General features: G+C 39.1%; 1 protein-coding gene across 1 annotated transcript; it reads left to right on the top strand.

The window, feature by feature from the left end:
• Positions 1-10,598: 10,598 nt before the first annotated feature.
• Positions 10,599-11,552, top strand: Or2t1 (olfactory receptor family 2 subfamily T member 1). Its single transcript, NM_001000502.1, has one exon. The coding sequence runs from the start codon at positions 10,599-10,601 to the stop codon at positions 11,550-11,552; it is 954 nt and encodes a 317-aa protein (NP_001000502.1).
• The last annotated feature ends 10,726 nt before the right edge of the window (positions 11,553-22,278 follow it).

Genomic DNA, 22,278 nt, shown 5'->3' with positions numbered 1-22,278 from the left:
GTCCCTTCATTATCAGAACAGAGATATACAAACAAACAAATAAAACTAAAAAAAGGGGGGGAACAAAAATATTTATAGGAGGAGATGTGGAAACAAAGTTTGGAGCAGTGACTGAAGGAATGACCATTCAGAGCCTGCTCCACCTTGATTCTAGCTTGGAACCAAGTCAATATTGGAACTAGACAATATTGATGAAGCCAAGAAGTACATGCTGACAGGAGCCTGATATAACTGTCTCCTGAGAGGCTTTGCCAGAGCATGACAATTACAGAGGCACGAATGCTAGCAGCAAACCACTGAACTGATAATGGGTCCTCATTGTAGGAGTTAGAGAAAGGACTGAAGGAGCTGTAGGGGCTTGAACCACATAAGAACAACAATACCAACCAACCAGATCTCCCAGGGACTAAAGCACTGCCCAAATTGTACACATTGTCAGACCCATGGCTCCAGCTGCAAATGCAGCAAAGGATGGCCTTGTTGGGCACCAGTGGGAGGAGAAGCCCTTGGTCCTACCAGTGTAGGGGAATATCAGGGTGGGGAGGTGGGAAGGGGGAATGGTTGGGTGGGGGAATACCTTCATAGAAGAAAGGGGAGGGGGATCAGATAGGGGGCTTATGGGCAGGAATCTGGGAAAGGGAATAACATTTGAAATGTAAACAAACAATATCCAATAATAAAAAAAAAGAACAACAATACCAACCAACCAGAGCTCCCAGGGACTAAACCACCATCCAAAGAGTACACATGGACAGGGCCATGGCTCCAACTGCATATGTAGCAGAGGATGGCCTTGTTGGACACCAATGGGAGGAGAAGGCCTTGGGACTGCCAAGGCTCAACTCCTCAGTGTAGTGGAATGTCAGGGTGGGGAGGCAGGAAGGGTTGGGTGGGTGAATACCCTCATAGAAGCAGGGGTAGGAGGGATCTTATACGGAGTAAAAGAAAGAAAAACATGGGGCACAGAGCTAATAGAGAATTCTCAGCAGAGGAATCTTGAGTAGCCAAGAAGCACTTAAAAATGTTCAAAATCCTTAGTCATCATGGAAATGCAAATGAGAACAACTCTGAGATTTCATTTTACAGCCACCAGAATGCCTAAGATCAGAAACTCAAGAGGTTGAGCATGCTGGCAAGGATGTGGAGCAAGGGGAACATTTCTTCCTTTATGGTGGAAATGCAACCTTGTAGAACCACTTTGGAAATCAATTTATTGGTTTCTCAGAAAACTGGGAATAGTTCTACCTCAAGACCCAATTATGCCACTCTGGGCATATACCCAAAAGATGCTTGGACCTCCCACAGAGACACTTGCTTAACTATTTTCATGGTAGCTTTATTCAAAATAGCCAGAACCTGGAAACAACCTAGATGTACCTCAACTGAAAAATGGACAAAGAAAATGTATATCTACACAATGGGATACTATTCAGCTATAAAGCAAAGATATTATGAACTTTGCGGGCAAATGGATAGAATTGGTGAACATCACCCTGAGTGAAGTAACCCGGTCCCAAAAGGATTTGCATGATATGTACTCACTTGTAAGTGTTTATTAGCCATAAAATACAGGTACTGTGCTACACTTCAGAGATCCAAAGAAGCTAAACAAGAAGGAAGGCCCAAGTGAGGAAGCTTGAATCTCACTTAGAAGGGAGAATAAAATTGTCATAAGAGACAGTCAGAAGGAGAAACTGGGACAGAGTGGAGATGGGGAGGGTATTGGGGGGAGTTCAGAATCAGGTGTGGGGAAGGACAAGAGAGATGGCTAGATGGCTATGAAAATGAATGGAAGTCTACAACCAAGATGATGAGGAGGTGGGGGGCATATCTAGGAGGAGACATGGCCTGGGGCAAGTGAAGTGTCCAAGAATGACCTTAGCTGTGACTCACAACATTGGGGTTATGGAACCTAAAGAGCCTACCACCTGTGGACAGGCAGAAATCCCAATGGAGTGATAGAGATGCCAACACACCCACAAAAGTTTCAACCCAAAATGTATCCTATCTTCAAGAAGTTCAAGCTTGGGGGACGGAGACTGATGGAATGGCCAACTGATAACTGTCCCAACTTGAGAACCATCCCTTGGGCAAACACCAATCCCTGACACTTAATGATACTCTGGTGTGGCAGGCCTCTGATGGGTACTTTTTGGCTGTATGGTTCTGGACATGCAAGTCTGTACAGTTCAGGATCCACATGTCTCTATGGTTCAGGAGTCTCAGGTAAGATGGTGGTGAGGGGAGAGGTTGGGAGAGAATGGAGGCCCCCATAAGATAACAGGATACTCAGGGCAGCTTGACTTGACCAGAGAGCTCAGTGATCAGGTAAGATGGGAAGGGGAAAGGACACTTACTTGTATGGCTCAGGATCTGCAAGTCTGATGAAGATTTGGGGAGAGGTGGCAGGAGAATGGAGATAGCAGGCTACTCAGGGCAGTTTGGTTTGGCTCAGAGGGTTCAGCAATCAGGGAAGATGGGTAGGGTAAGAGAATCTATTCTCTATGGTTGAGGAGTCTCAGATCTAATGAAGGTGTAGGGATAGTACACACTGGAGAAGAGGCAGTATCCTTAACAAACAATGCTAGTTAAACTAGCTAGCTACACATAGAAGAATGAAATTAGATCTTCTCTCTCTCACCCTGCACAAACCTTAACTCCAAATAGATCAAGAATCTTGATATAAGACCTGAAACCTCGAATCTGATGGAGAAGAACAGAAGGTATATACAAGACCTTATAGGCACAAAATAGGACCCTGGACATTTAGAGCAACAGTTAACAAATGGGACCTTGTGAGACCAAATATTTCTGTACAGCAATGGACACCATTATTCAGTGAAGAGGTAGCCCATGGAATGGGCCGGAGTTTCCATATCCACTCTACATTTGACAAAATGTTAGTTTTTGAAATATATGAAGAACTCAAAAAAAAAGAAAAGAAAAATAACAACATCAATAGAATGACCCAAATTAAAAATGGAGCATAGATCTTTGTCAAAATGAAAAACAAATGACTGACATAATGAAATGTTGCCGTGAATGTTATGAGAGTAACCAACCATTTCCTGATTGAATCGAAGCCCCACGCCATGAGTTGGTACACTTGGCACTATTAATAGGGCTAAAACCTGTGGCTATATAGTTCCTAGGCCTTAAGGGAGAACCTAATATTATTATTCTGCTAAATGGACAAAATATTAAAATGACTCCTAATGACATTGTTGTACTCATAAATCAAAGCATCTCTCAACTCTCATTAGAAAAGCTTCTTTTTACAGAAGATGACAATTAACAGAGATTGGCAACTAATCAGCACACAGAAAACAAAAGACTACGGAGTGCTAAAGACTAAATCAAACATTCATATCATACTCTTCTCCCCCAGAGTCAGGTATCTTTATGGAAAGGGGGGGGCAGAAGATTATAAGAGCTGGAAGATATAAATAGCTTCAAGGATACAGTTCTTTCCACACACAGTGGGGGCAGACATAGCCATGGACTCATGGTAATCTTAAAAGTATGCACAAAACCTATACAAATTCCATTCAGAAAACTAGGTGGACACATAATCCAAATACTAGATGAGGAGATGTTAACATTTAATAAAAGTTTGGAGTGGAAAAGTCGGTTTTTTGTTTGTTTGTTTGTTTGTTTGTTTGTTTGTTTGTTGTCTGAATGATGTGACTTCTGGTAGGTCAATAACATATTCAGCTAGTTCCCCCAGGCCAAGACTATTTGGACAATATCAACTAGTTTCAATAAGGAAGAGGAAAAAAGCAAACTAAAGACCATCAAAGTTGGGCTTGAAGGGATGGAAAGGTGTAAGGGGAGAAGTTAAGAAGGATAATTATGTTTAAAATACATTGTATGAGATTCTTAAAGAATTTTACTATGTTAATTCTTCCAATTCAAGAGCATGGAAGATTTCTCCATTTTCCGAGATCATCTTCTATTTCTTGAGAGGCTTGAAGTTCTTGTCATACAGATCTTTCACTTGTTTGGTTAGAATTACCCAAAGGTATTTTATATTATTTGTGACTATTATAAAGGGTGTTGTTTCCTAGTTTCTTCTCAGCCCATTTATCATTTGTATAAAGGAAGGCTACTGATTTATTTAATTTTATATCCAGCCACTTTGCTGAAGTTGTTCAAAAAATATTTTTTTAAAAAGTAAAACAAAACATAAATGAAGAAACACACACACATCACTTGGTTTTCATCTTAACTTCGATCACAAACTGCTGAAACTGGCTCACAAAGACTACTGACCTTCAGTAACCAATGCAGGACTCTCCTTAATAATGAGCTCTCTTCTTCCTAACTGGCGGCATGGCCGTTATGGCTATCAGCACTATGGAAATATAATCGTGAAAAGAAATCAAAATCAGGAAGAGATATGCCATGGGAGTAATTTATATTTATTAGCTTGTTTGAAGATTGAATTCATGACTGTCATCACTTAATTAATGCATTTTGTTTTATTTTTTGGTGCTGAAGTTCAATGACCTTAAACATGTGAGAAGAAGCCTTGCACTAATATACACGCCAATAATCCTGAGTAAAATTATTTTATTTTTATTACTAATTTTTAGCCACAGAAATATATAGTTTAATATTTACCTTCTGGATTTTGGTCTTGTTTTGTAATCTTTCTTTTTATGTTACTATTACTTTCTCTTTGTAACGGGAAAGTTTATATTTTATCCATTGGATGTTGAAAGGATGTGTCTCCAAGGAATATTGGAAGATATGACATTATACGGAAGCATTTGTATATCTATATTGATGCATATTAATTAGCATTAGAATATTCATACATACTCATAAAAAACTATACATTTAAACTTAAATGTATATACCCTTATGTAATATCAGCTATCTCTGTAATGTTTTATGAATATTTTTTGTATTATAGAAAGGGAGGAGTTTCTATGCTTTTTTAAACCTTTCTTATACATAGTCTTTAGTACTTTTTAAAACAATAATTATTTAACCACTAAGAAAACACTAAATTATAACAAAAATCTGCCTATTTTTCACTTATTTATAACATTTGCTTCTAGATTTTTCTGTGAGGAAATGGCAGACATTTTCTGAAGACATTCTAAAGAAATGACATTCCACCTATGTTTTTTTCATACTTTGTCAACACATTGAAGCCAGCAGTAGAAAGTATTTTTTCAAAGCTCAAGTGACTTTAGATACATTCTCTTCAGTTGGAAAATTTCTCATTAGATGAGGCCGGCCTGTCAGCAAAGTCCCCTGAGGGCTGCTCGTCAGAGACCTACTCTGTCTGTCTCTGTCTGTGGCTTTCCAAAAAACTATTTAATGCCTCATCTTCTTATTCTGGGTGCTTCCTGTCTTACCAGTGATCTTCAACCAGAAACTCTCAATGGATCCAATATCCTTTAATGGTGTGAGGTTTTCTTCCTAAAAGAACATAAAAGGGTATTATTCAAGTGTATTCATTCTTTTTCAGTAGCAAATTATTTCCTTCTAGCAACTGGAAGCAAGCGATGTCACATTTTTCTTGGAGTTTGAAGACTCTGTATTCTTGTTTCTGTATTACGTGCTGTTTTAGGGATTTGGGGTATGTATTATTTTTCTTTAACGATACTGTCTTTTAACTGTTATTAGAGTTAGAAACTTTGGAATTCACTGCATGCATCTCTTTACACTTATCTCTTTACATACTCATCACACATGAAGGACACCTCTATTCCTTAAATAAATGTAAAGGGCTTTGTATGTTGGATCTTGTACAGTAATGTGCTTGCAAATGCTGATTACACGGGTGGATCATTTCCTGTCATGGTATCCCATGACTGTAGATCGTTTGGTGTATTTCAATCTCAGTACAAACTGGAAGTCAATTAAATGCAGCAATATTCTCCTCTAGAAACTGAATACCTTCCTTCTTCTAAAAATAAATCCAGTTTTACTCTCCAACACTTAGTTATTAAAGCAAGGTCATGGTAGTTTGCTGGAATTTTTCTGTCCTGTTAAATCATGTGTAACTCTTCCAATCCTTAAAACATGCCCTCTACACTGAATGGATGAGGCAAAAAATTGACCTCATGTATTGGATGATCTCACTTAGGAAGAGCATAGTTTGTCATCAGAGAATAGATCAATGTTTTCTACTAAAAAATGATTATGCCGTGATGCCTTCAATAGCTAGTATTTATGTTGTATGATAAGAAAAAACTGGGAATGTGAATACAGTAAACTGGGATTGATACAGTAAAAGTATTTGTAAGCTTTTCGAAATTATTGGACAATTTGTGGTTTTGTTTAAACAATATGAAATTTTATACTAACTTAAGTAATATAGTGAACAGTCTAGGAATCTCTGCTATACTTAGACAAATTCTTTGTCTATCCCACCCTAAAATTCTGTTAGGTTTGCTCAGGGATTTAGGAAGGGAAAGGCTGACTGAGTGGTTCTGATTGCCTTAATATTACTTCAATAGCACAGCCTACAGAGAGGTGGCTGGCTTTCCAGAGCACTGAAGTGGTTGGCCTGAATTTGTACTCCCTGTGTGGAACAATGCAGCACTGGTTTCTCTGAAGTTCTGAGATACAAATTCAGAGTGCAATTTGATAGCTCACCTCCCAACACAAACACAAAATACTTTCAGAAGTTTTCCTATTGGCATATGGGCAGCATGGAAGGCCATAGAACCTCACATTCAAAAAAATATGTATCTAAATTTGTCTCTTTGGCACCCTTTCTACTCCTTTAAAAAAATTAGTCTTGAGAGAAAGATAGGCTCAGAAATAAAAAAAAAACATTAGAAAGGAAGGGAGTTGGGGAGGGGGGATTTGAATGGAGAGATGTAATGATCTGATCTCAAAATATTACAGAATGTTTTTAAAAACTATGTGAGAGTCACACATAAAACACATGTATGCATAGGCATCCTGATTCTCTACACAGGAAAGTGTCCTTTATTCTTACCCCTATACCATGGGAAGCTCAGGGATGACTGGGAACTGGGCATGTGAGGACTGGAGTGACTGGGGAACTAGAAGTGTGAGAACAGGAATGACTAGGGAAATTGGGGGTAAGGACAGGAATGATTGGAGAACTGTAGGTGTTTTATATAATGACAAGACAGTTTTTGCAGATATATTTACTTGAACCCAGGTTCTTTCCTGTTGTTGGAGGGGAAACATAGTTAAATTTCTCTGCAACAATTATGAAGAGTTCAGTATTTTTAAAAAGGATAAAGGGGCACTTGAACAGGTGGAGAACACAAGGAAGAGGTCTACATGAAGCTGTTTCTAAGTTAAGCCAGAGCAGAGCATCCTTAGATAGGTCTGGTAGTGAGGAAGATGGTATGTGTGATTTCACTTGGAAAAAAGTCCACTAAATGATCACACAGAAGCATGTGAAGCTTAAGACTATACTTGACCTAGTTGAGTGTCATTGATTTACAGGATAGGCTTAGACATTACAGACCAGATAGAGACTGTGTCCTCATCAGATAGTAGAGCAATGTGGGAGGAGGAAATTTGCAACCATGCATACTCAAGTAAATAGTCATCTCACCAAAACAGAAGCTATTTTAGTATTTTATTTAGAAGCTATTAAGTATATTTCCATATGAAATAAATGCACTGCTTTATTACTAAGTATGGATTTGAAATCAAATGCTATTGAACACTGAGAAAGAATTTTATTCAATAAAATCATACCTAATTATTCAACACTTATTTTTCAGTTTGTGGTCACTCAGTTTGTAATACAAGCCTCTTTATGCTTCCAAAGACACTTGGGTTTTCTGCAGGCTTTATACAGTGCTTCCATTTTCACAAAATTTCATCTAAATATACTTTCCTTCAAGTCTAGGGATATTTGAAATGATACAGAATATGAAACTACTAAGGTGGTTTCATACCTGGGCTTATACACCTGATGATCAGTAAGTATTTAAATTTGAATTCATGATTTTAATAGAATATGTGTATAATTTAAATGAAATATTAAAATTTCTTATATATTTCCCAATAGTTTTATAAAACATTACCACAACTTTGCATGGAATATATATATGTGTGTGTGTGTGTGTGTGTGTGTGTGTGTGTGTGTGTGTTTAATCACATTGTTTTCTTATTTAATTTTAAATTTGCAAAACTCTATATTGACTTGGCTAAAATCCCTGTTATTGAACTAACTATAAACTTAATGTATAAATAGAGTCAACAGTAGAGTGGATCTCATATAAAACCAGAAAAGTGACATTCTTCCTGTACTCAACACTGGGAGAAATATATAACTGTAAATTTATCATTAACTCTGATTGTTTCATTAGATTAATCTAACTTAAATATACATTGAAAGCTCAGAGTCCAAAAAGAAAATTCCAAGTCATAAAACTTAATTACTTCACAACAAGGAAAAAATTCAGTTCACCTAATTTCTAATTATGTTTTCTTCCATGTCTAACATGTCACCTCAGAGTTGAATTTCTTTATAAGGTACAAAGTCATTACAAGTGTTCCTGATTATTTTCCTGTGTACCAAAACATCACAAATGGATATAATCTGTGGCCAGCAGAACTTAACGAATACATTTAACTCATGATCTTCCCCTCACACTGATTATGCAGAAAATAAACTTGTCCAGATTAATTTATTTAGATTTATAGTTCACATCAAGGAGCTTCTCTTTAACCCGTAATATCTTTCATTTACAGACAGGAGGAGATGGCAGGTGTGAACAGGAGTGGGTTTTAGATTTAGTCTTTGCTGTGCTGTTACTTGAAGGCTAGTTAGCTACTAACAAAATGCGGGAGAGCAGAAATTGTTAAAGATCTGTTCAGATGTGAGCGTGAAGAGCAGCGAGAAATGCTTGAATGTGAGAAATGGCAGATAGCGGTCCTCTCTTGTCAAGGCCAGAGGATTTCATTGGTGTTAGAGTCAAACTTATGAAAGATGCAAGCAGTTAAATGTGAATAACATGTACACTATTCTATAACTTATCAACATTTTTCTGTACTTACAGATCTTAATGGACTCTTTTAAATAAACTAGAAAATAAAGTAAGTTGGCATATTGTAAGACTAAATCTTACGTAAATTAGCATAAACTATTAATTTCTAGTACCAAAAAATTTGAAATCAGAAAAAAAGTGTGATAACCCTGATCACTTACAGTGAATGAATCCCTTATTATATTTTCCCAATATAAATGATTTTTATCAATCAAATCGATGTTTAGAGATAACTAAAATAAGCAGATTAACATGCTGGACACATAGGTGATAGCTATAGTAAAATTTGAGTTGCTGCTCTGGGAGATGGTGAGAACCCAGAAAGAATTGAGACTTCCTTGTCAAGTCTTCTCCCCCAAATAGGAGGCACAGCTCCCAGTCCTGGGGAAAGGCAGTCATCACTGATCTAAGGACATCTTGGTATATGGTAAAGGTAACCAATGGATACATGGAGTCTGCAACCATGCCCTTGGAAGTCACCACCATTGTTCCCTGTGTAATCATATCAAATGGTCATAGGCTTAGAACAGTTCATGGAGCATTAGATTAGAATTAACTCAGGAGTTTGGGAAATGTTTCCCGCAACTTTAGCCATAAACACATAAAAGATAGTTCTTGATTTTTACATATATTGCTGTGGTAATGGTTTCCCTTACCCAAATCAGAAATTATGACAGACATAGACATTGATTTTTCTTAATTATAAAATTAACTATAAAATTCAAATTTCTAAAAAAATGGGCTATAGATCAATAAACATTTCATGTACTTCTTCATGCTCTTTCTTCTGAATCCTAATTATTGATACCAGTCACTAATGCTTATTACAATCATAATGATAGTTCCATTGCCCCACCATCCTAAAATTAAAATTCATTTTTAAAAGTAAGAATGTTTTTCAGGCCCTTTGACACCTGAGTTTGCAAGAACACTCTGCCTTGCCAATGCATTTTACCTAACACGTGTTATTGTTACATCCTAAAATTAAAATTCATTCTTAAAAGTAAGAATTTTTTTCATGCCCTTCGATGTCTGAGTTTGCAAGAGCTCACTGCCTTGACAGTGAGTTTCACCCTACATATGTGTTGTTGCATATATGAACAGAAGTTTTTATAATCTAACATGGTGTGCATGTTAGACTATACACACTCATGGTTAAATGGTATGCATAGCTGGGGTCAGAAATGTTTTATGGTGGTAATTACACTTGCTATTGCTAAGATGTACTTTATGAAAATACCAAGAGAATTTCACCTAAGGAAGGATGTGCTTTATCCAACCTTACACAGACACACTAAACTAGGGTATAATATGTATGCTATAATAGGTGCTATAAAATATGAATATGATTATGATATAGAAACATCTGACATTTTGCTCAATGTACTTAAGAAATTATTGATTAAAAGGATGAATGTTCAAATTTTATAGATATTAATATTCTTATATAAGTCAGTTGTGTATAAATTTAAAAATACCAAGAAAACTAGTTTTGAATGTCTTTTATTGAACTTTTAGGTTGTAATTTTGATTCTCTGGAAGTGCCATCATTTTATTTAGAAGGTTTTATGCTATATCAGCAACATCATAAGATCAATGGAGGGATACAACACATCATCTACTGACTTTACTTTCATGGGGCTGTTCAACAGAGAGGAAACCTCAGGTCTTGTATTTGCCACAATCTCTGTCATCTTCCTCACTGCACTAGTGGCCAATGGAATTATGATCTTTCTGATCCATACAGACACTCAACTCCATACCCCTATGTACTTCCTCCTCAGTCACTTGTCTTTCATTGACATGATGTACATCTCAACCATTGTGCCTAAGATGCTATTTGACTATCTTCTAGGGCAGAGGACCATTTCCTTTGTGGGATGCACAGCTCAACACTTTCTCTACCTCACCCTTGTAGGAGCTGAGTTCTTTCTTCTGGGCCTCATGGCCTATGATCGCTATGTGGCCATCTGCAATCCACTCAGGTACCCTGTCCTCATGAGCCGCCGAATCTGTTGGATTATCATAGCAGGCTCCTGGTTTGGGGGATCTTTGGATGGCTTCCTTCTCACCCCAATCACCATGAGTTTTCCATTCTGTAGTTCAAGAGAGATTAATCACTTCTTCTGTGAGGCACCTGCTGTGCTGAAGTTGGCATGCGCAGACACAGCCCTCTATGAGACAGTGATGTACGTGTGCTGTGTTCTGATGTTGTTGATTCCTTTCTCTGTAGTTATCTCCTCCTATGCCCGGATTCTGGCCACTGTCTACCACATGAGCTCTGTGGAAGGTAGGAAGAAAGCATTTGCTACCTGCTCCTCTCACATGACAGTGGTAACCTTGTTTTATGGGGCTGCCATATACACCTATATGGTACCACACGCTTACCATTCCCCATCCCAAGACAAAATTTTTTCTGTGTTCTACACTATCCTCACACCCATGCTGAACCCCCTCATCTACAGCATGAGGAACAAGGATGTGTCTGGAGCCCTGAGGAGGGCACTGGGGAAGATCAGGAGTTCTCAACGAGCGGCCAAACACTTCTGACTGTTGCCTTCCTTTCAGATAAATGGAAAATGGAAAATTGTCAGTGTGCCTGGGCCTGAGCTGCAGGACTACAGTGCAAGGGAGGATTGAGTGAGCAAGGGAAATGTCGACATAAAAATGTGACTTCTTTATCTTCCTTGTTTCCTTCACTTCCCTCCCTCAACACTCCTTTTTTCTGAGTTTTGAAACAATAATTTGTTACATAAAACTAACTGAATTTGTTACTTGCTATGTAGCCCAGGATGTCCTTGAGCTTAAAGAAAGTCCTATGGCTTCAACTTCTTGAGCGCTAGGATTACAGAATGCACTGCAATGCCTTATTCTTTCCTTTTTTATATCTTGGTTTCTGTCTTCTCAGAATACAAACTGAAGAAATTTTCCTAAGAGTTATCTTGTGGAGTTGAATAAGTATACAAATACTAAATGACATGAGTGATATTAAAGAGAGCAGGACTTAGATGGTGCGAGGTGGGAGCATGGCAGCATCCAGGCAGGCATGGTGCAGGAGGAGCTGAGTTCTACATCTTCACCCAAAGGAAGCCAGGAACAGACTGAGCATCCTCAGGCAGCTAGGAGGAGGCTCTCCAAGCCCACCCCCACAGTGACACACTTCCTCCAACAAGGCCACACCTTTTAATGGTGCCACTCCTTGGGCCAAGCATATGCAAACCGTCACAGATGGTATTAGGCATTTGTTAGGATGTAGGGTAAGTAGGATGCTAGTGATGCTAGCCCACCATCAAGGGCACAAGAAATGTTATACTTTCTGATCTGGCAAGAGCTGATGCAGCTACCTCTATGCTCCTATTCATCATCATGTTTTAGCAAGATCCATTGAACATAGTTTTTTTTCAAATTGTTGTTTTCACTAAAATAATCAAGTAGTTATTACATTCAGTAAAAATAAATAAGTATTTCACTTTTGTTTGTTTGCAATACATCTACAAAAATTATTTATGGACCAAGTATAGTTGATTGATAAGATCAAGTGAAGTTGCTAACAAAGACAGCTTTAAAATGTGTGAAAGGCTCCCAGACACTGAAAACACACAAAATGAGGGTTAAATGTAAGAGGAAGACTTTTCAAATGTAGTCAAAGATAAGATAAAGAATAATATAATGATGCAATAGACATTAGCTCATGGTTTATCTCTGGACCCCCAAAACAACTGGTCCCTGAACTCACAAAACATTTGGCAAGTATGTTAAGTATCCATCTCATGATGTAAATTACTTAGAACAAAAGCTACCACTAAAGATTTTTAATCCATTTTAATATACTTTAATTTTTAAAACTATTTATTGCTTTTGAGGACCTTCACATGTACCCAAATCTTATTCATCTCCCCCTCTGTTAATACCTGTCCTCCACCTTTACAACTTCCTTCCTTAAAGGAGAAAAAGAATCTTGTGGAAGCTGTAGTTTGTCACAGTGTGTCCCACAGAACACCATTTTGTCCATACTTCTTTATACTGGGACTCACTGGGACTCCTTTTGTTCATGGATATCTTGTAGTTTTGTACCTGTAGGACCATCCTGTTCATGTGTTCCAGCACTTCACCCACGGGCTAGATGTTTGGGTGTACCAACTTAAAGACAGTATCTGGGCCTGAGAGGTCTCTGAGCTGGTCAGTCTTCCAGCTCTCTTGCTTTCATGCCCCCAGGTCAGCTCACCAGCAACCCATCCCTGCTACCAGGGCCAGCTCTACCCTGATGCTCAGGTGAGGTTCATGGTCCACTCTACTAAGTATTGCATCTGGCCAGTTCTCCCATTCTCATGTCCCTGGGAACAATTCCCTTGCCTAAAACTAGGATTTCACTGGAATCAGCAGCTCCCAAATAATGGTATGAAGACTTACATTTATTTACAAAAACTTTGGGCCTTTACTCTAGTTCTCAATTAGCTCTTATATTCTATGTCTGCCACATGACTTGTTACCTGTCTGTCTCTTGTGTCAAAACCTGCTTCTTCCTCCTTGTCAGGTAGGTGAATCCCATGCTTGATCCTTTCCTAGAATTCCTATCTCTATCCAGAAGTTCTACATTCTTTTCTTGCCTTTGCTATATGCCATCAGATTTGTGTTAAAAGCCAATCAGAAGATGAGAGTGGGGATGTTTATAAAATATGATTCAGTCATATGAATCACAATACTAAAGTCCAGTCTGCACTCAACTCTCTGCTGGCACAGAAATCAGCATTTGAATAATCTTTACACACTGCACAATTTTATCCCAACATCTCCCCATTTTAGTTCAACAAAAGACTATTTCTCCAAGATGAATAAACTACATACCATAAGAACATCCATAAAAACTGTCAGTTAAGAACTACATTCAAAATGTCCAATTCAGCTATATTTGGCAACCTTAGAGAAAGTACAATCTATCCTATCATGGTTAGTTCAAGGTTCTGTACATCATTTTCTATTATAACATGCATTATCAACCCAAGAATATCATCTTAGATCTTATGTCATTTTCTTCAATTCTTTACACCTTAAGTTTTTATGTCTCTCAACCTTTATAAACTTGACATCTCTTCTATGAGTTTCCTTTTTGAATTTGGTAACACAGAAAACTATAAGACTATAACTATCTAGTCTTCAACCCCATCAGAGACATGAGAAGGATAAATATTACCCAAGTAAATAAGAAGGACAGAACAAGAAATTTCTAAACCTGTAGAAATAGCAGAGGTTGATGACTACATGGATAGCCACTCACAGTTTATCTCCTACTTCAAAACATCTACCTTCAGCATACTGGTGCAGAATATCTGACAGACTTATTTGCAAAGAAGGAATACTGAAGGCTTGGCCTACCTTGTCTTTTCAAAGTTTGAAAGTCTATTTCCTCTGTGTCCTGCCTATTCATAGTTTGGAAGCATGCTGTCAGCAGCTGAAGCAGGACAACTTTTGTCTGATGGATAGGTTTTCCACATTTGAAGCAAACTCCATAAGGAGTTTCAAGGACTAGAACTTTATATTACATTTTTAAGTTATATAAGTCCAATACCTTAAATAAGAGTTGAAACATATATACAGTAGATTGTGATAAAGTATAACCTTAAATTTGTATCAGCATATAATAACTTATACCAGTGTAAAATTTTTGGTTTCTTAGTGTTCTTTAATCTAAACATAGGTTCATAAATTCCCTATGATTCCTATACTCCCCATTTTTTTCTTTTCATCCCTTCTCTCCCTAATACTAGATAGGAGAGAAAGAAGGAGAGACGAAAGAGAAATAATAAGAAAAAAATCCCTGAATGTAACTTCCTTTATTTTTTTCTCTCTGACCAAAACCATTAACAATTTGTGTCCAGCCTTGGCTAATATGATGACAAGCATCCATGACCCGTCAGATAGCCAAAAACCACCCATCCCATCTCTTGGGATTGGGCATTATTTTCTTTAAATTGTTTCCTGCTGTCTGTGGGTGACAACATCTCTTGGGAACCCTAAGAAAATTGGGATATTGACAAAGTTCTAGGTCAGCTAGCAGTATCATTGGTTGTCCAGTCCCTGTATGATGGGAACGTACAGGGTTTAACTGAAATTCTGACTGGAATAGTTTATGAGACTGGACCATCTTAGCTAGCCATTTTTTGAAATTTACCAGGATGCAGACTTTTGAGGAAACTACTATTGAGGCAGTCTGTAGATTGGATCACTTGGCCTACTTGTTTTGTCATCACTGGTGTCTGGTAATTTTGCTCTGTAAACAGAAAGGTAAACTCTATAAAATTTAAATGTAATATACATTTCTGTATTAACACACATATGGAATGTATGGTGTACACAGGTCAGCTAAAGATGATTTTCTGTTCTCTGAGCAGGTGACTGGCATCAAACTTTATAAGTCCATTTGGACTGTATACCTAAACCATAATGTAAATTTCCAGCCTTGCCATATAAAAGGATGGCATGTAATAATATGTCCTAAGGACTCTGTAGTCAATAAGTCTTATTAGCTATACATAGCTAAAGGTCTGGCTGGAGACATTCATGTCTCAACTTGTCTTAGACCTGTTTTCTTGTTGTTCATGGTTTCTTCCTACATATCTACAGGCAACAATTTCAAGAGGTCTCCTCATGTCAAATCTAATCTTTATTAATTTTTATGGAATCCACAGGTCTTCTTTTCCTGTGGACACAAAGCTATAACATCTCCCCCAATACAACAGGTTTCCTAATATCCATTCTGAAGTTAAGACATTCTAATAATGAATAGGACAATTTAATTCAACAGAGATATTTAACAGTCCATTGTCTCTCAGCAGCTGTTGTCTTTCTGCTATTAGCATTTTAAAATGTAAAGTAAAAAAAAGCATGATGCAATATATCTCTGGGGGTCTTTCTTACCTGCAAAATGTACTGAGGATTGTTTTCCTATTCTTTTTTTTTTTTTTTTATTAACTTGAGTATTTCTTATATACATTTCGAGTGTTATTCCCTTTCCCGGTTTCCGGGCAAACATCCCCCTCCCCCCTCCCCTTCCTTATGGGTGTTCCCCTCCCAACCCTCCCCCCATTGCCGCCCTCCCCCCATAGACTAGTTCACTGTGGGTTCAGTCTTAGCAGGACCCAGGGCTTCCCCTTCCACTGGTGCTCTTACTAGGATATTCATTGCTACCTATGGGGTCAGAGTCCAGGGTCAGTCCATGTATAGTCTTTAGGTAGTGGCTTAGTCCCTGGAAGCTCTGGTTGCTTGGCATTGTTGTACTTTTGGGGTCTCGAGCCCCTTCAAGCTCTTCCAGTTCTTTCTCTGATTCCTTCAATAGGGGACCTATTCTCAGTTCAGTGGTTTGCTGCTGGCATTCGCCTCTATATTTGCTGTATTCTGGCTGTGTCTCTCAGGAGCGATCTACATCCGGCTCCTGTCGGTCTGCACTTCTTTGCTTCATCCATCTTGTCTAATTGGGTGGCTGTATATGTATGGGTAAAGAAATGTTCAACATCTTTAGTCATAAGGGAAATGCAAATCAAAACAACCCTGAGATTTCACCTCACACCAGTGCGATTGGCTAAGATCAAAAACTCAGGTGACAGCAGATGCTGGCGAGGATGTGGAGAAAGAGGAACACTCCTCCATTGTTGGTGGGATTGCAGACTGGTAAAACCATTCTGGAAATCAGTCTGGAGGTTCCTCAGAAAATTGGACATTGAACTGCCTGATGATCCAGCTATACCTCTCTTGGGCATATACCCAAAAGATGCCTCAACATATAAAAGAGACACGTGCTCCACTATGTTCATCGCAGCCTTATTTATAATAGCCAGAAGCTGGAAAGAACCCAGATGCCCTTCAACAGAGGAATGGATACAGAAAATGTGGTACATCTACACAATGGAATATTACTCAGCTATCAAAAACAACGAGTTTATGAAATTCGTAGGCAAATGGTTGGAACTGGAAAATATCATCCTGAGTGAGCTAACCCAATCACAGAAAGACATACATGGTATGCACTCATTGATAAGTGGCTATTAGCCCAAATGCTTGTTTTCCTATTCTTATTCCTACTCAGAAGCCAGCCAGCCAGTCAAACAACTTTGCTGCTCAGCAGGGATATCTTGCAGTTTCCCTGCACTTGGAATGTGCCTGGCTCAGAGATTGCATAACTAGGAAGTCAAGTCTGTTATATGAAGTATTTGTCCCTGCCTCCCACCTTGGACTTTTCTCAGGCTCTCAGCTTGTATATCTTTTTTTTTCCTTTTTCTTTTTTCTTTTTTTCGGAGCTGGGGACTGAACCCAGGGCCTTGCGCTTGCTAGGCAAGCGCTCTACCACTGAGCTAAATCCCCAACCCCCAGCTTGTATATATTAATATCATGGATTAATCTTACAAACATTAATAATGAAAGGTAGAAGTTTTAAGTTTGCCCCCCTAGACAAAAGTTTAGAGCAGAAAAAAGAAACTGGTTGGGCCCTGGAACTGCAATTACACCAGCTGGTTCGGCAACTCTCTCCCAGGAACTAACTGACCATAAAGTTAGATTAAAATCTTAAAGAACAATCTTTTTTATTTTATTTTATTTTTTATATTTATTAACTTGAGTATTTCTTATTTACATTTCGATTGTTATTCCCCTTCCCAGTTTCCGGGCCAACATCCCCCTAACCTCTCCCCCTCCCCTCTATATGGGCTCCCCCCCTCATCCTCCCCCCATTACCACCCTCCCCCGAACAATCACGTTCTCTGGGGGTTCAGTCTTGGCAGGACCAAGGGCTTCCCCTTCCACTGGTGCTCTTAAAGAACAATCTTGAGGAACAGGAAGCTTCTTGTGATTTTTCACAGGTATTCTTGACATTTTCCAATGACGCCCTCCCTACCCCCTTAGGTTGTGGTTTCTTCCTTTAAATACCTCTTCTCCCAGCTACTTGGGGTGGAACTCTTCTACCCCTGCATGGGATACGAGTCTCAACCCCAGTACACTGGTTCCTATCAATAAACCTCGTGTTACTACAGCAAGGATGGTCTCACGTGAGTTCTTGGGGGGTCATGTCATCCTGAGACTTGAGTGAGGATCTCCCCACTCCAGGGGTCTTTCATTAAAATAGATTAATCACCCATGTCCTCTGGTTTAGTTACTGCTTCTAGGTTCCTACCTTGCTTTAATTTCTGCTTTGGCACTCTCCAATTGTGAACTGTTAGCTGAAAATGCAATGTGAAATAAATTCTTTCCTCCAAATATTACTTCAGTGTTAACGCTTGAATGTCTGTTAGAATTCGCCACTAAAACCATCTGGCTCTGGATATTTCGGGGTTGAAAGATGTTTTCTCCATTAATTCATTAATTTATTTACTTCACATTCTAACCACAACCTTTCCTGCCTCCTCTACTCACAACCCCTGCCTCCCTCATTCCTCCTCTCTTTCTAATCAGAAAAGGGGAGGTTTCCATGGATATCAATCCTTCTTGTCCTATCAAGTTGCAGTAAGACTAGGCATATCTTCTATTTCGATTAGAAAAGGCAGCCCAGTTAGGGAAAGAGATCCAAAGGGAGCCAGCAGAGTCTGAAATAGCCCCTTTTCCTGCTCTTACTACATAAATACCAATCTGTAGATCTATTATATATGTATAAAGATCTTAGGTCCATGCCATGCATGTTCTCTGGTGAGTAGTTCAGTCTCTGTGAGCCTCTATGGGGCCAGGTTAGTTGATTCTGTAAGTTTTCTTGTGGGGTCCATGACCTCTCTAGCTCCCTCAATCCTTTCTTCCCTTCTTCCACAAAATTCCCTGAGTTCCAGCTCATATTTGACTGTAGGTCTCTGTACCTGTTTCTATCAGCTGCTGGGTAGAGTCTTTCAGATGATAGCTATGCTAAACTCCTATCTGGAAGTATAGCAGAATATCATTAATAGTGTCAAGGGTGGGCTCTTTCTCACGATATGGGTCTCAAGTTGGACCAGTGACTGGTTGGCTAATCCCTCAATTTCATCTCCAACTTTATCCCTGTACATCTTGTTGGCAGGACAAATTGTGGTCTCGGGTTTTGTGCCCAGGTTGGTGTCCCTATCTCTCCATTGGAAGACTTCCCTTGTTACAGGAGGTGGTCACTTCAAGTTCGACATCCTACGATACTAGGAGTCTTGGCTAGCTAGGGTTACCCTCATAGATACCTGGAAGTTTCCATTTGTTCCTAGCTAATCCCAGAGATGCCCCCTACACCACCAATCCCAGTCTCTCTCTTTCCTCTATCCTCCCCATACTTGATATTTCTTATTTCTTTCCTCACCCTGTCCCTTACCCAGTTCCCTTCCTCCAACCACTCCCCTGATGTCTATTTTATTTCCTGTTCTCAGTGAGATTCAAGCATCCTCCCTTGACCCTCTTGTTAGTTTCTTTGGGTCTGTGGATGATAGCATGGTTTTCCTGTACATTTTGGTTAATATCCATTTATGAGTACATACTATCATGTTTGTAGCTCTGGGTCTAGATCACCTCGTTCAGGATGATCTTTTTTGTTCAACCCATTTGCCTGCAAATTTCATGATATCATTGTTTTTACTATGCAACTTTCAGCTTTCCTATATGTGCCTGAAATAACTCCTAGAGTTAATTATGTTTATGAATAAATGCTTAGGCCATGAGCTTGGGCTTCTTTCCTGACTGGCCCATAAATTAATTATCCTGTTTATTTTATTCTAAGTCCTGAAACGTGGTTGATTACCTGGTCCTCTCTTTCATGAGACTGTCTTTCTCTGTGTATGGGTGAATCTTCCTATGCATGATTCAATCACAGAATTCCACCCTCCTCTCTCTCTCTCTAAGCAATCATAAAGGGAAACAACCCTGGAGATAATAAACCTAGGAAACAGATCAGGAGACATAGATGCAAGCATAACCAACAGAATACAAGGGATAGAAGAGAAAATCTCAGAGGTAGGAGATAGCATAGAAGACATTGACATGACAGTCAAAAATAATACAAAAAAACCTCCAAACTCAAAATATTCAAGAAATCCAGGACACAATGAAAAGAACAAACCTAAGAACAATAGGTATAAAAGAGAGTGAAGACCACTAACTCGAAGGGCCAGTAAATATCTTCAACAAAATTATAAAAAAAAGTTTCCCTAACCTAAAAAAGAGATGCCAATAAACAGAAAAGAAGCCTACAGAACACCAAACAGACAGGACCAGAAAATTTTTTCTCCTGTCACAAAATAATTAAAACACCAAATGCACAGAACAAAGAAAGAATACTGAAAACAGTAAGGGGAAAAGGTTAAGCAACACAGAAAGGCAGACCTATCAGAATTACACCAGACTTCTTAGCAGACAATCTAAAAGCCAGAAGGTCTTGGGCAGATATCATAATGACCCTAAGAGAACGAAAATGCCAGCCCAGGAACCACTCCCACAGCTCTCTGTACCCAAATCCCATTGGGAAAGAAAGCTGGACTCTCAGAGGTGGGGAGAAAGCTCGACTTTCAGAAGTGCAAATAATTCTGAGAGCTCAGAGGAGAAAACTACTCCTGCCCACATTCCTGACCCAAGAGGAGTCTGCCTTATACCCTCTGTGCCCTCTGTGCCCTCTGGGCAGAGGAACACAGGAGCAGTCAGGGGCAGGAACCCTCCAATTTCTTCCTCTGCCATAAGCCAAAAACCAGTCACCATGAGCACAGACACACCTAAAAGCAGAGATAAGACCAACTCTTCTGCTCCAAGCAACTCGTCTGGTGGCCTCAGGACACACAAAGGCAGAAGTCATCTGCGACAGAACATTTACGGTTTCTACCTATAACTGCAGCTGAACTGCTCCCACAGCACTTTGTAACCAATTACCAAGGGGGAAAGAGCTGGACTCTCAGAAGTGAGGACAATCCTGAGAGTACAGGGGAGGCCATGAATTCTGCTCACATTCCTGGCCCAAAAGGAACCTGGTAGTGTCATCTGGATGCAGGAACGTAGGAGCAGTCAGCAGCAGGAACCTCCTAGTTTCTACCTGCACCCAGAGCTGAAAGCCAGTCTCCAGAAGCTCTGACACACATAGCAGAGGTAAAACCAAGTCTTCTGCTCCAAGAGATTTGCCTCAAGGCTTCAGGTCACAGAAACCCAGAAGCAGCTCTCTTCCTATATCCAGCTGAAAGAAAACAGGTCTACAGAAGTTCTGAGGCATGGACTTACACAAGGATCAAACTACTGTCAGACATAGCAAGACAAGTTTACACCACAGACAAGCTGATGGTGAGGCAAGCATAGGAACCTAAGCAACAGAAACCAAGACAACTTGGCATCATCAGAGCCAAGTTGTCCCACCAAAGCAAATAATGGATATCCCAACACACCAGGAAAGCACTATTTGGATTAAAAAATCACATCTTATGATTATGATAGAGGACATTAAGAGGGACATAAATAGCTCCATAAAAGAAATGCAGGACAACACAAGTAATCAAGTAGAAGTCCTCAAAGAGGAAACACAAAAATCCCTTAAAGAATTACAGGAAAACACAGTCAAACAGGTGAAGGAATAGAACAAAACTATCCAGGATTTAAAACTGGAAATAGAAACAATAAAGAAAGCACAAAGGGACAGAACCCTGGAGATAGGAAATCGAGGAAGGAGATGAGGAGTCATAGACACAAGCATCACCAACAGAATATAAGAGATAGAAGTGATAATCTGAGTGGCAGAAGACAACATAGAAAACACTGACACAACAGTCAAAGAAGATGCAAAAGCTCCTAACCAAAACATCCAGGGAATCCAGGACACAAGGAGAAGATCAAACCTAAGGATAATAGGTATAGAAGAGAGCAAAAACTCCCAATTTAAAGAGCCATTAATACCTTCAACAAAATTATAAAAGAAAACTTCCCTAACCTAAAGAAAGAGATGCCCACAAACATACAAGAAGCCTACAGAACTCCAAATAGATTGGATGAGAAAAGAAATTCCTACAGTCCCATAATAGTGAAAACATCAATTGCACAAAACAAAGAATATTAAAAACAGTAGGGGGAAAAGGTCAAGTAATATGTAAAGGTAGGATTACAAGAATAACACCAGACTCCTCACCAGAGACTATGAACGCCATGAGATCCTGGGAAGATGTCATGCAGACCCTAAAAGAACAAAAGTGCCAGCCCAGGCTATTGTATCCAGCTAAACTCTCATGGAGAAACCAAGATATTTCATGACAAAACCAAATTTGCACATTATATTTCTATAATCCAGCCCTACAAAGGATAATAGATGGGAAACTCCAACACA

Source organism: Rattus norvegicus, chromosome 15 (genome assembly GCF_021556685.1).
Source record: "Rattus norvegicus strain SHRSP/BbbUtx chromosome 15, alternate assembly SHRSP_T2T, whole genome shotgun sequence".
Taxonomy (NCBI): domain Eukaryota; kingdom Metazoa; phylum Chordata; class Mammalia; order Rodentia; family Muridae; genus Rattus; species Rattus norvegicus.
Note: the sequence above shows the minus strand (reverse complement) of the source record. Positions and strands in the feature narration are given on the sequence as shown.

Bases quoted from the DNA above. Each gene is read 5' to 3' on its own strand.
- Or2t1 (NM_001000502.1), top strand. From the start codon at position 10,599: ATGGAGGGATACAACACATCATCTACTGACTTTACTTTCATGGGGCTG.